Below are 13,454 nucleotides of genomic sequence, written 5' to 3' on the forward strand. Positions count from 1 at the left end.
GCAACTATATGTGAAAGTGCTTCTCCTGAGCCAGGTGTTTGATTATCTGAACACTTCACATGCTCTGATATGTGAGGTTGAACAAAACATGAGGCACACTTACTCTCTTGTCTTAGTGGTTTTGGAGTTGGAGGAGGTAGGAGTTACTCATTGGACACAAAAGTTAAACCTACCTTAAGTCTAGACGAGAACAAGGTCTTGCCTTCACACAAGAAGGCAAGGTGCACAAGGGTTTCACTCTTTTCTTTTAGACCACCACTTGTAGGCCATGTAAGTATGTATGCATAGATGCGTAAACAAATATTGTGAACTTATTTGCTGCTCAAGGCTGCTCAAGCTCCATTTAAACTGAATGGAATACAATTTATTTATTACCACTCTCCAGCCCAGAGTGGTCTACATAAGATAAGTAACAAACATGACAACCGCTGCCTGCAGGCTTACAATCTAAAAGACATGGTGCAAAAGGAGCAAGGAGCAAGAAGGGAAGCAGAAAACAAATTCAGGTACAGGTTCTTAAAGTTATAAAGTTCCTAATGATACAATGATCATCTTGAATAGAAACAGTTGAGGTAGAAGAGGAGTCAGATGAAGCTGGTCTTTGAGCAGAGCCAGCCATTAGAGTGGTCCTGTTTTCCATCACTCCCTCTGCTCCAGTCTGTTTCATGCTGAGCTTGCATAAAATACTTGGCTGAGTACTTAGTTCACATGGGATTGGATCCATTTCCAACTTAGTGTAAGATCCTTGTGTGAGAAAAGAGAACTGAAACCCAGCAGTATTTTCCCATTAGTGCAAGATGTTGCATGATAGTTTCAAGATACGTGGTTGTGCTAAGTATGTGTTGCAGGAAGTCTCCTGCTGTCTTGCGCAACAATTTGAGGAACAGCTTCACAGTATTTCTTCTGCTCATGATTCTCTACATCAACCCATTGATTGCAGTGGGACTTGTTTGTTTATTTATTTCATTTATAGCCCATCTTTCCTCCTAGGAGCTCAAGGTGGCATACCTGATCATCTTCCCCCTTTTATCCACACAACAATCCTGGGAGACCAGGGTTCGAATCCCCACATAGCCATGAAGCTCACTGGGTGACCTTGGGCCAGTCACTGCCTCTCAGCCTCATGAAAACCCTATTCATAGGGTCGCCATAAGTCGGAACCAACTTGAAGGCAGTACATTTACATTTAGGCTGAGAATTGGTGACTTGCTCAAGGTCCTACAGTGCACTGCGTGTCTATCTGAACCAGGTCTCCTTGGTACTAGTCTGACACTCAGTCTAACCACACCACAAGGGGTTTAAGTGCGCTTTGTTTCCTCTCAGTTGTACCCAGCATATGTACTGGAAAGCATGGCTTGGAACTGTTACAAAGATCTTCCTTCTCTCTTCAGACAGTTTTTTTTAGCCATTATGGCCTGCTACCTCTTCATACTACTGATCACAGTGCCATGTGAAGTGACATTAATTCCTAAACATAAAGTGAGATGAGAGATGCATTGGTATTCCAGAGAGCCTTTTAGCACCTTTCTCAAATTTAGATTACCTGTTAATCAGGTAAACAAAAGCAAGCGTCAAACAAGTTAGAGCAGTCTTGTAAGTAAACACCCCAAAGTTACTAGTCTGCCGATTTTATTTATTGATTTATATTAGCTTGCTGTGAGCTGGCCAAAGAGGAACAGATAGCTGTATTTCCATGTAAGGAGGAGAGGACTACCTTCCTTTAACAGCATGTTTCTATGCTGGTAGCACAGGAGGGGCAGGGCACTTAATCCCTCCTCTGCCAGGCTATTGACTTCCTTGCAAGGAATTCCTGGTTGCCTGTGGCTACTAGATCGTGGCTTAAATACAAGGTTGAGTAAAGTAACAGTGTAAAAACGTTCTCCAAGCAACTCATCATTATATGTGTTGCTAGAACTGTTAGCCTTCTATTAACTTTTGCTACTGAATTATTTGAGGGGGAATCAAAATGGACTTTTCTCCATAAACAAAGGGTTAATTTCAAAAAAGTACTGAAGATGAGGAGGTAGGACAGATGTTTAATGTGACTCACCCTTCCTTCCAGAGCTGACATGACCAGGTTGGCATTAGTTATAAGCATATTAACTGTGGCAAAGCTGTGTAGTAGATAAATCAACCATTAATAAAAGGGGTGGGAGTCCCACAATGGCAGCTGGCCAGGTACTTTATGATAAGCGCTTGCAGGACTGGGCCAATCAGACTTGATTGTTTGCTGGCAGTGGCTTCTTTGGCCAATGCTGGAGTAAACACTCTTTCCCTTGGAAGTTGGTTTTCTGTTGTGTCTGGCAGCCACACTGGGCTGCTTGAACTTTAGCCAGAGGCAAATATTTATACATCAGAGCGTGCAGTGTTCAACTGGTCAGGCCTGCGAGAATGAGGGAGAAAACTGTGGGCTTTTTTAACCAAAGAGGATATGTGTCCTTTTTAATTGCATTCGTGACACGGTGAAGTGGAACCACATTTGAGTCTGTTTCAGTGTTAACCATATATTCTGTAGCATAAACTTTACAAATTTGTATAAACATTAGGCTTATATGTATTTTTAAAAGGGGGACATCCTGATGTGAGCTCTGTTCCTTTAATTCCTGTTGGAAAGTTTACAGTTAATATTTTCCCTGGAACGCTGTCAAGCTTTTGACAGAGCCTGAGTGTATGCTGAACTGTGAAACTGAGAAGCAGAGCAAGTTGTGAGAAATCTGTTTCTACTCAAATCTGTAAGGTTTATAAAAACTTCAGCAGAGAGGCAGAAAGAGGGGGAGAAATATCTGAGACTGACTCTCGTTTTGCTTCTCATGGAGCGCAGTGAGTCCGCCATTTTAAGAATTCAGCAAAGGGCAAAGCTTTCAGGCTCCTTACATGGCGGCTGTATTTACTTCAATTCCGGCCAATCGAACAGTCTGTGCCAAATCATGTGACATGCCACGAATGCACTTACAGTCATTTCCTTGTTTCTAAAAACTTTGTTACCTCTGCAGATTACTTTACCTTGTTTTTGATGCCAAATGTTCTTCGCCGAACGTGTCTAGCAGGCTGGCATTTGTCCACAAAGTTATTTTAGTAGGTAAAAAGTATTTGAGCACTTGAGCTGTGTGCATTCTTTATGTAAAATGGATTTCCCCTCCTGGACTCAATCCAAGAGCACAGAACACTGGCTGGGCGAGAAGAGAGCTTCTCTGCAGAGGAACTGGTGGACTGACACACTCTAATTTTTTGGCTCTTGACCAGACAAGTGAGATAGATGCCAGAATTCAACAAAATAACACATTACTGTGTAATACGAACAGTACTCAAAGTGAGCAAAAGCTCACAGGAACTGAACGCCAGTGCTTCTTTCTTTTTCTTTTTTTACAACAGAAGCTTGAACTGGCACTTTTAAAATGTTATTTCGGAGAAACAAGGGATGAAATATAACTGTGATGTACAGAATGAATAAAATCATACAGTTTATAACATAAAGCAGGAGGAAAGGAGAGAAGGGGGGTAAGGAAGGAAGACTGGAGTTGAAATTACTTTTGCAAGGGTTTTGCTCTGTACTATTCAATGTTAACTCCATGTATTCACTTTCAGAGTTCTAAAGTTGTGCTAAAACATTTCAGATCAACTTGTTTAGATTCCATGCTTAATTTCACTTTAGCGGTTAAAATTAACTTTATATTTTCTCGAAACCAGAGTTGTATCTGGGGAGCAGGGAAGAATGGGAAATCAGATGAGGAGTCATGCTATATCCTTAATATTATAACTTACATCAAAATCCTATACTGAAGTTAATTTGCTGGCCAAGAATATGATCAATACTGAGTACCCTGAACAGGTGAAACCCAAAGATTTTCCAGTGTAGTGGATCTACAATGGGATTGCAGTGTGGTTGGATTGGCATAACTGTGACATTGACAGTACACCACTGGTACACAGGGCAAAAAGTAGTGGGCTTTTGTTTAGCGATCAGCACTGCCCTAGTGACAGTGTAATTTTATGACTTCAAAAAAGCTGTATAAATTAAACATTGCCATTGAAGTCAATGGATAGCCCCAGTCAATGCATCTCCCTCTGTGCTCCCACAGTCGTATAAAGGATGTAACTGTGAATCCAATTACCACTAGCCATATAAAAGTCCCAGCCAGCAAAGACACATCTCACATATAAAGTTACACAACACAGGACTGCATTATTATTATTATTATTATTATTATTATTATTATTATTATTATTATTATTATTATTATTATTATTATTATTATTATTAAAAATATAATAATAATACCCTGCCCTTCCTCCCAAAGATGCCCAGGGCTGCAAACAACAAGCAATAAACCATCTTAAAAACATATTTGAAACAATTCCAATACAGATGGAGACTAGACGTCTTAGATTCACAAAGACGTCTAGAAGCAGATGTTTCTAGCGGTCTTAGATCACACAAATGAGGACTTTAACTATAAGAAAGATGAAAGAGCACCTAGCACAAACAGCAAAGACTCAAAGCTAACAACAAATTAGAGAGGACATAACATTAACACTTGATTTCTCAAAACCCTCAGAGGTACTGCTCCTCAGGACTTCATATACAACCAATGAACAAGAACTTCAACTCTAATCCTGCAACTGGGGCTGCAACGATAAAAGTACCCCACACAGGTAAGCCAGTTAGGGGGGACTATCAAGGAATAAGGTTGCACATAACTCGAAGCCAAACCAAGTCTTAGTTGAATGAGCAAACATGCAGGCTGCTAGAGGGGAGATTGTGCTGCTTTGCTCCTCCAGCTGTGCTGCACTGAGCTAAGCCATGGTTTGGCTTAGCATGTCATCTGAAGCTGAACTTGTGGTTTACCTCTCCCAGGCAAACCACAAGCTGTAAACCATAGGACAAACCTTGGTTATTTGTGGTTTGTCTGAACTTGTGGTTTGTCTGAAGAGAGCTAAACCATGAGACAAGGTTTGGATGACACACTAAGCAAAACGAAGGGCTGTTCTACACAGCATAGTAGCAGAACAACTGTAGGAACAGCTCAGCAGCCATAATCCAGGACCCTGCACATTTGAATTAAGCCATGGTTTGACTTAGTGTTATGTGGGATCTGGGCCTGTATTTCAAAGCAAGACTGCTGCATACCCCATCCCAGCAGATGTCATCCAGACCCTACTATATTGGAAAACGACTAGCTAAATAACTCTTGCTTATCAGGTAGTTGCGGTGTCTCCCACTCAGGGACTGGGAATGCTCAGAAAGAGCTGGCCCCAAATGCAAGTAAGCTGCCACCATACACTGGTGATGACAGTGGGGAGCATGGGGACCTTTAGGAAAGAACAACAGACACTCAGCTCCAACTTCGGCACAGCTAGCCAAACACTCATGCCTTCTTTTTTCCCTTACAGAATCGAGAGTTTTGGCACATGCCAAAACTGCAAGAAGAGTTCCACTGCAACTCCCTATAAGGGATGGGTGAGTATTGCCTTAATCATGACATTATGTATTACCAATAGAGGAACCATCAAATGTGAATATCAGGGACACCACCCAAGTGGGAGTGGCATTGGGCATAAGGACTGGAAAAGCAGCACCTTCTTCTGAGTTACTTGCTCACTTACCCCTAAAGATCATATAGACTTAGGGACTATCTGTTGTTACCATTACTCATTATTGTCTGTGCCTCTCCTCTCTCCACAGGCAATCCAGCAGCAATCCAACAGGTGCAAAGGCAGGTGGATCACAAGCAAGACCTACAGCCAAACTTGCAGCAATGACCAGTGGAATCCATCTGTTCCCCTATTGTCCTCTTAGGGCCCCTGAGCCTGGATGACATACTGCAATGCAAGAGGATGATAGACTGAAGTGCTGGAGGGGCACCTTCCTCAATATAAAATTGCAGTCATGCAGACTTCAAAGTTATGTGGGTCCTGTATGAATAGAAAAGTTGTCAGCTCCTTTCTTTGTAAGTCTGTCAGAGCTTTCTCCACAACTGATGCTGTTCAATAAAAGCTATAACTATTTCAGCCATATCTTTGTTGTCATGATAGTCAGCAGATGGCTTCCTCCAATTTATTTACCTCAGCTGTTTTTAAGGATGAGGCTGCAACTTGCTTTGAGCCATGCCATTTGAGTACTATGGAAGGGTTGTAGTGTAAGCCCCAACACCTAAATAGCTTATTTTCTCCTTGCGTCCTTCTGTTCATTGCTGCATGATAATAAAGTGTGCTTGTGGGTGCACAAGACCAACAGTAACCAACAGGAACTGGCAAACAACCAAACGAAATTGGAAGCAAAGAGGGGGGTGGGAGGAGAGAGAGAGAGAGATGTGGCTGGGTGGAATAAAAGGGGCTGACGGTTGTGCTATTGGATGTAACAGTGAAGCAAATATTTCAAAAAGGCTTTTGGTCTATACATAGCTTCTTCTGACTATAACATTGAAGTGTTTCAAGTGTGTATGCAGCTCCTCCCAGCCTTTTCTACCAGGGAACAGCTTCTAGGGTTTGAACTTCAGTACATTATATCTGCCCAACCTGCAGTGTTTCACTGGACTACAGTTCCAAATGAAACATCTTCAGTTTCTTCTCTTTGTGGGTGGGCCCGTATGCAATTGGGAGGAGGGAAGGGGCATGTTGCAGATTGGCCCCTGGGAAATTACAAAGGTCTCATTATGTTTCCTTGTCCAGTCTTTACAGTCATCTTGCTGTCCTTGCTTTGCTTCACTGTTAAAACAATGCAAGTGCCTCATGTCTTGTTCTCTGGTCAATTCCTGAGGGGTTTCATTCCCCAAATGCTTGTTGAAATGAGTTGGATTTTTATATGACTTCTTTAGGTATCAAAATTGTGATGGTATTTCTGCAAAACAGATAGCAAGCTGAAATGTGGTATGTAGCTCAGTTGATACCTTGATTTGTAGTAGCTTCAGATTGGGATGGATCAGTCTGGTTTTTTTCCATGTCAGTTTTGCATGTGTTCATTCACAAATGTGCTCTGCCCCATTTCCGCATTAATCTGTGGATTTAAAAAAAAATTCTGTATAAAAATACATATTTTAAATACCTACTTTACTACAAAATACATCTTTAAATATATATTGTATCTCGATATGCACATTCTCTCCTTTACAATTCATTAAAGTATTTTGCTACAGGTTCTGAAAACTGTATTGCAAAATTTAGAGAAGTGCAAAAGCTGAATATTTATTTATTCATTCATTTATAATTTGATTTATATCCTGCCCTTCCTCCCAGCAGGAGCCATGGGCGGAATAATGGCATTGTGATCCATGTATTAGTCCTGGAGGTGTGAATTAGGTCAGTTCACTTAAAATTGCAGACTGAATAGAATTTTCCCTCCTCTCCAGTGTCATCAGAAACTAATACCATGTCTTCTTAAAGTTCATCAGCAGAGCTGAGAGACCATCACTTTTGGTGCCTTTTCCCCTTGAATGTTTCCACCCAGCTGGTTATTAAAAAAACTTGTAATTTAAAACCTGTACCTAAGCTTCCATATTTCCTCCTCCCTCCTGATCCATTTTCCCTTTGTGTTACACCTTTTTAGAGTATAAGCCTAAGAGCAGAGACTGTTTTATTTTTAGTGATCTGTAGCCACTCTGGGAGCTATTTTTGGCTGAAGAATAGGATAAAAATTATTCCTATAAATACTTCATAACTAATCATCTTGAAGACAGTAAGCCAAGCCATCTTTCTGTCAGAATGCAGAAGTATAGGATTTCCCCGTTTGCACACTTCAGTAATTGATTTGGAGACATTTACAGTAGCAGCCAGAAACATCCTACATGTGACAAAATGTCAGGGTGTGAACGTTTCACCTTCAAAAACCTGAACAATTCTCCTATTGAAGTTTCCTGTGGCATCCAGGAATGTTTATGTGTTTGTTAAAATCACTTTAGAAGATATGGTCTTTGTTCATTTTTACTAGGAAACTAGTGCACAAGTGTATCTTGTGAAGCTACAGTTCTGTTACTCTACTGTTGCATTTTGTGTTATTGGGTTCTAATTACTCTGCCCATGGTTAATTAGAATAGGATTGTGAAACCTTGCAGCTGTCATGGTAAGTAGCATAGTAATGTGGAATACTACATTAATTATGGTTTGTCTTTTCTTATTATTTCCCTTTTCCCCACTTTTTATAAGTTCTACATTATTCTGGAGCCAAAATCCTGTGGTGACGTCTTCAATTGAGGTTTTCTAGTTTTAAAGGTCGTACACGTTTTTCCCTTTAAGGTTAGTCTTACTATCAGTTTCTTCAAGCTGCAAAGAGATTTTGACACTATATTTAAATATAAAATAGAAAGAACAAGGCAAGTTAGAGTGTAAGTATGTGGGACATAGATTCCTCGGTGTAACACTAGAATGGTAGCAACAATTTCAAGGGGAGCCATGTTAGTCTGATGTAGCAAAACCAACAAAAGGTCTTATGGCACCTAAGAGATTTATGATGGTATATTATGCATTTGTGGTCTAGAGTACATTAAATCTTATGTCATAATAAATCTGTTAATCTTTAGGTGTCATAAGACCCTGGTTTGTAGAATGTCAGTAGGCTAGGTTCATAATTTTGATCTGAGACCCTTTTCACTTTTTGCAATGGGGCTTGCTGTCCCACAATTCTTTAACCTAGGATAGCCTTCTCCATCCTGGCATTTTCCAGATGTTGTTGGATTCCAACTCCCATCAGCCCCAGCCAGCATGACCAATGGACAAGGATGATAGAACTTGTCATCAAAACTATTTGGAGGGCACCAGGTTTAAGAAGGCTGACTTAGTACTTTTCCTTTCTTTAATCAGCTTATATAAACTATACTGATCAGATGTGTTTCTCCTTTACTGAGGATTTTAAAAGCTACAGCACCTGAAGGGACATAGGTATTTGAAAAACTCTTCAGGTAGAGTCTTTTTAGTTTACACCTCCACTGATTGAGAATAAAAGAACCCTTCAGAAATAACTCTAAAAAATAATGATAGTGTTTTCTATTATTCGGGCAAGGGAAGATTTGTATTTGCCTATGTATTATTACCCTGTAGATCACGCTGGTGTGATAGAAGGATGAAAGTAGACCTTTCATTATTCTTCTGTTTTTTATATGTTAATGTGCCTTGGTAATTTTGTTTTATTTTAAGGATTGAAAATGAGTCCAGGTGCAGTTAAGAATAGCTGATACCAAACAAACAGTAATTCACATTTAACATATGGGAAGGATAAAGAAATGTCATGTACATAAGCAAAAGACAACTGACATTAACACAGCAGGCAAGGTGATTACATAGCAATCTAGTAACTATATGTGATCATTATTGCTGGTTGGTGGGTTGCTCAAATGAGTACCTGAAGGTTAAGTAATAGCTGTAGGAGGGAGGAAAGAGGAACAGGAGAGGAGAGAAAGAAAAGAAGGGAGGGTGATAGAAAGGTAGACAGAAGGAAAGAGAAGTGGATAAGAAGCAGTGTGAAGACCTGGGGAGAGAGATGATTTGTCTGTGTTTTTGTAACTGATACTTATGGGCCTTGATTGTATTTGTTGGAAGCTCCTGGGGAATAATAACAGACTTTTGAGAGGATTCTTTTATTTCTGTAAACCACCTACTATGAGATAAATGTTTTCATAAAATTACAGCCACTGAGCTGTTTCCAGCTCAGTGGGTCAATGTGGTTATAGCACCAAGTTTCTGTGGTCTGTGTGATAAATAGTGGAGTAATGTAGCCACATGGCATTTTCGGCATCCATTTCCTCAACATAGCATGGTTCAGAGTCTCATTTTACTTATTTATTTAAAACATTTATATACTTTACCCTATTTAAGATTTTAGGGTGGTGTACAATCAATTCTATCACAGTAATAAAACAAATAAGAACTGTCAAACAAGAAATTAAAATAGCTGGGTATACCAGATCATTTTTGCCTGGCATTGAAAAGATTGCTGCATAGGTGCCAGTCGAACCTTTTTAGGGAAGGCATTCCGCAATCAGGGCAGCATTGCTGAAAGAGCCCTTCCCTTCGTTGTTCAGTAGCATAGCTCTGCTAAGGTGACACCTGCAGAAGGGCCTTAGAAGATCTTGAAATATGGATAGATTAAGATGAGAAGAAGTACTCCTTCAGGAATTTGGGTCCCAAGTCATTAAGGGCTTTAAAGGTAAATACTAGCACCTCGAATTGGGTTCAGAAGTGACAGACAGCCACTGAAGTTATTTAAAAGTTGGCATGTTATGCATAAACCTGTCTGTATCAGTCAAAATTCTGGTGGTTGTATTTTGCATCAGTTTAAGCTTCCAGTGTGAGTGCAGCCCTGTGTAATCCATACTGGAAGATAAGCCAACCTAGAGGTTACTAGAGCATATATTATCATGGTCAGCATACACATCCAGAAGTGGCTGCAGCTAGCAAACCAGCCAAAGCTGCTGAAAGGCATTCTGTTTCATTGAGGATCCCTGGGCCCCTTAGTTACCGAAGCTAGATCTAAGGGTACACCTGTGCACCTGCTCTTTCAGGGAGAGTGCAAGCTCATTCAAAACAAGTAAAGTTTAGCTGGACCCAGACCCATTTAACCCTCAATGCCTTGGTTTTGTCAGAATTCAGTTTATTTCAGAATTCAGTTTCAGTTTAGTGCCATCACCCAGCCCATTGCCATATTAGGCACCTTTTGCCATAATAAGCTTTGCAGTATCACTGCGCAGATGATAGGAAGAAATAGATACACTCTTATAGTTGCCAAATTTATCAATGCTGCCCAAACTATCCGTCAGAGAATTATATTGTAATTTATCCTCGACCATGTATTTTGCCACTCTATTTTTGTAAATATCATTGTTTTCTATTTTTTGTACTTAACCCATTGTGTACTCTTTCCATTATGGGTCTGTGACCGCAGTAAAGATACTGTACTGATATTATTGTCATCAACATAGCAATGGCACCTAATCCAAATTCCTGGATATCTTTACCTATCAGCTTTATAGAGATGTTAAAAAGCATTTGTGAAACTCTGTAAAATCCTACAACACAATTGTCACTATGTCAAAACCCTCCAGTACAGGTAGTATTGGACCACCCTATCGCCATGCCTCCCAACCCACAGAGTCAGTCCTGAAGGATACCATGCTCAATACTGTTAAAGTTCAAGGAGAATTAATAAGATGTCCCTCTGCTTTCCGTCATGCTGACCAAGGCTATTTTAGTGCCAAAACCAGTCCTATTTTGAAACAGGTCTAAGAAATGCAACATTAGTCAATAAAATTTCCTAAAAACAAAATGGAGCAGTGTCTCAGGTTTTAGGGCTTTAAATGTCAGCAATGAAACCTTGAACATGGCTTGGGCAGTGCAGATTTTTCAGCACCATTGTAATATGCATAAAGCTGGGTGTCCCATAAAGCACCCTAGTAACTTCATTTTGCACTAACTCCATCTTCTGAACCAGGTGCAAGAGTAGCCCTACATACAGCGCATTGCAATAGCCTAATTGTGAGGTTGCCAATGCATGGATGGCAGTGACAAGGCAAACCTACAGGAGTGATCACAGTTGGTGCACAAAGTGACATTGGTAATGGGCTCTGTGAGCCACTAAGACAGGAGCTACCAACCCAGCACTCATAGATGCCAGGTTGCTGGCCCTTGTTCATTTAAAAAGTTTTTTTTAATTTTTATTTTTTTAAATGTCTGGCACTTCCTTCACCTGAGCGGTACTTTTCTGTGTGTGTGACTGAGAGAGATGCACATGGACAGACAGAGAAGGAGAGATATATGTGTTGCTGTGTATATGTGAAGTCTGTAAGCGTGTGTGTGTGTGTGTGTGAGAGAGAGAGAGAGAGAGAGAGATGCATGTATGTCTGGTCTGTATGCGTGTGGTGAGTGTACTGTGTGTGAGAGTTAGTGAGCATGGTTTGGCAACAGCATCATTGTGGTGGTGAGGAATCAATATTTTATTATCTCTACAGTAAGGACCTTCAGGACATGGCTGTCCATGGGCAAGGGAGTAGCAGCAATGACTCTCTAAATTTGTGTTATGTCCTGATCCATCACAATTTCTGCATGTCCTGATCTGTCACAATTTCTGCTACTAAGAGGAGACTAGATGGAGATAGGTTGACCTGAAGTTAATGGTGCTGAGGCAAGGTCAGGACCTTGAACAGAAACAAAGGTGCCAATTCAGAGTTCACTTGTTGGAGTTCAATAGACACAGTTAACATTCCTGTATCTGAGACAGAAGAAGGAAATTGTTTTAGCAACTAGCAGAATTTTATGATCTGGCTCTTGGAGATAAGACTAAAGCCCTGCTCAGTGAGTGCTGAATCTGGCCAGTCAAAGGGCTGGTGCCTTTTTATGCAGTTGTTGGCTTCTTCTAAAGATTTCAGGTTGCAAGGACTTCTTGACGGTAAGCTCCTTGAATCTTTTCTGATCTTCTGAGGATTTTGAGGTCCAGTCATTGGGGCCCAGTGGCAGAAGGCTTTAGGATGTGGGGGTGGGGGTGGCAGATTTCTGGTGCCACTGGGTCCACTCAAAAGGAGAGTAGAGTAGATCTGTCTCTTTCTTGGAGTGGTTTCTAAATTACATTCTAATCTGGTGACCATAATCCACAGAAATAAAAAAATGACCTCAGTTTTGTAATATGTATTTATTGTGAATGGGATTTGAAATATTGGGTATCTATTTTATCTGTCGTGCTGTGATATTCTAAAGCAGGCAACAAGAGAAAATAGAAAATCCTTTTGTGGATTAGCAGTAATATCCATGTGGCTTTTTGTGACACATTTAGCTGATAATTTTATGTGTTTTGTCAAAAGGATGATGAAAATGTTTATGATGTGTGCCAAGGATATGGGTTCTTTTTCATATTGTGTTACATTAGCAGAACAAAAAAAATCTTGGATGTGTGCATTGGTGTGATTGAAATGTTTATTTAATATCTAGTTGTCCTGGCAATAGTGTTCATTATATCATTTAAATTAATGTCTAATAGCAATGCACTGGAGATTTTATGTAGGAACACATATTACTGATGGTTCATTTAAGGAGTGTATGTACTAAATATGTATTTGCTATCCAGCCAAGCTAATGGCTTTGCAACTGTTGAGCATAAAACTGTAATATCTATATTTCCCAGCTTGCAGCACTGTTTCTGAAGTCTGGGATAACTGATGCTAATCTCCAGTTTGTTTTGTGGCTTTCCAAAAATTAACTTGAAGCAAAATAAAATGTGATGTAAATCCATTCATTTTTAAATATGTAATTTAAAGCAATAGGCTACATCTAGTCTATACAGCAAGTTAATGGAACTTTAAAAAGCTAAACAAAATCCCTGGAATGCAAGAATATGAACATTCAAATATATCATCTGTTAACTGCATTCTTGGGCTCAGAGTTTCCCACTTTGGTGCTTATTGTAACTTCAGCTTCTCTTCTTGAACTGACTGTAAAGTATTTGAAAACGTGTTAAATAGGATTGCAAGCTTTAATCA

The 13,454-nt window shown here is 40.0% G+C and overlaps 1 protein-coding gene across 7 annotated transcripts in view; it reads left to right on the plus strand.

Annotated features, from left to right (window-relative positions):
* NFIA (nuclear factor I A) overlaps positions 1–13,454 on the plus strand; it is a 446,003-nt gene that overhangs the window by 145,562 nt on the left and 286,987 nt on the right. For 2 of the 7 annotated variants that reach the window (XR_009763556.1, XR_009763557.1), the window contains 3 exons: positions 4,557–4,653; positions 5,392–5,458; positions 5,684–5,703. The exons of 4 other annotated variants lie outside the window; for them this stretch is intronic. Coding sequence is in view for 1 of the 3 variants with exons in the window: in XM_061633239.1 (XP_061489223.1) it covers positions 5,392–5,458; positions 5,684–5,816 (200 nt within the window). In the remaining 2 variants the exon portion in view is untranslated. Of the gene's footprint in view, positions 1–4,556; positions 4,654–5,391; positions 5,459–5,683; positions 6,010–13,454 lie in introns of those variants that run through there. One more of the 7 variants, XM_061633239.1, reaches the window with a different exon arrangement.

The sequence above is a fragment of the Rhineura floridana genome, chromosome 6 (genome assembly GCF_030035675.1).
Source record: "Rhineura floridana isolate rRhiFlo1 chromosome 6, rRhiFlo1.hap2, whole genome shotgun sequence".
Taxonomy (NCBI): domain Eukaryota; kingdom Metazoa; phylum Chordata; class Lepidosauria; order Squamata; family Rhineuridae; genus Rhineura; species Rhineura floridana.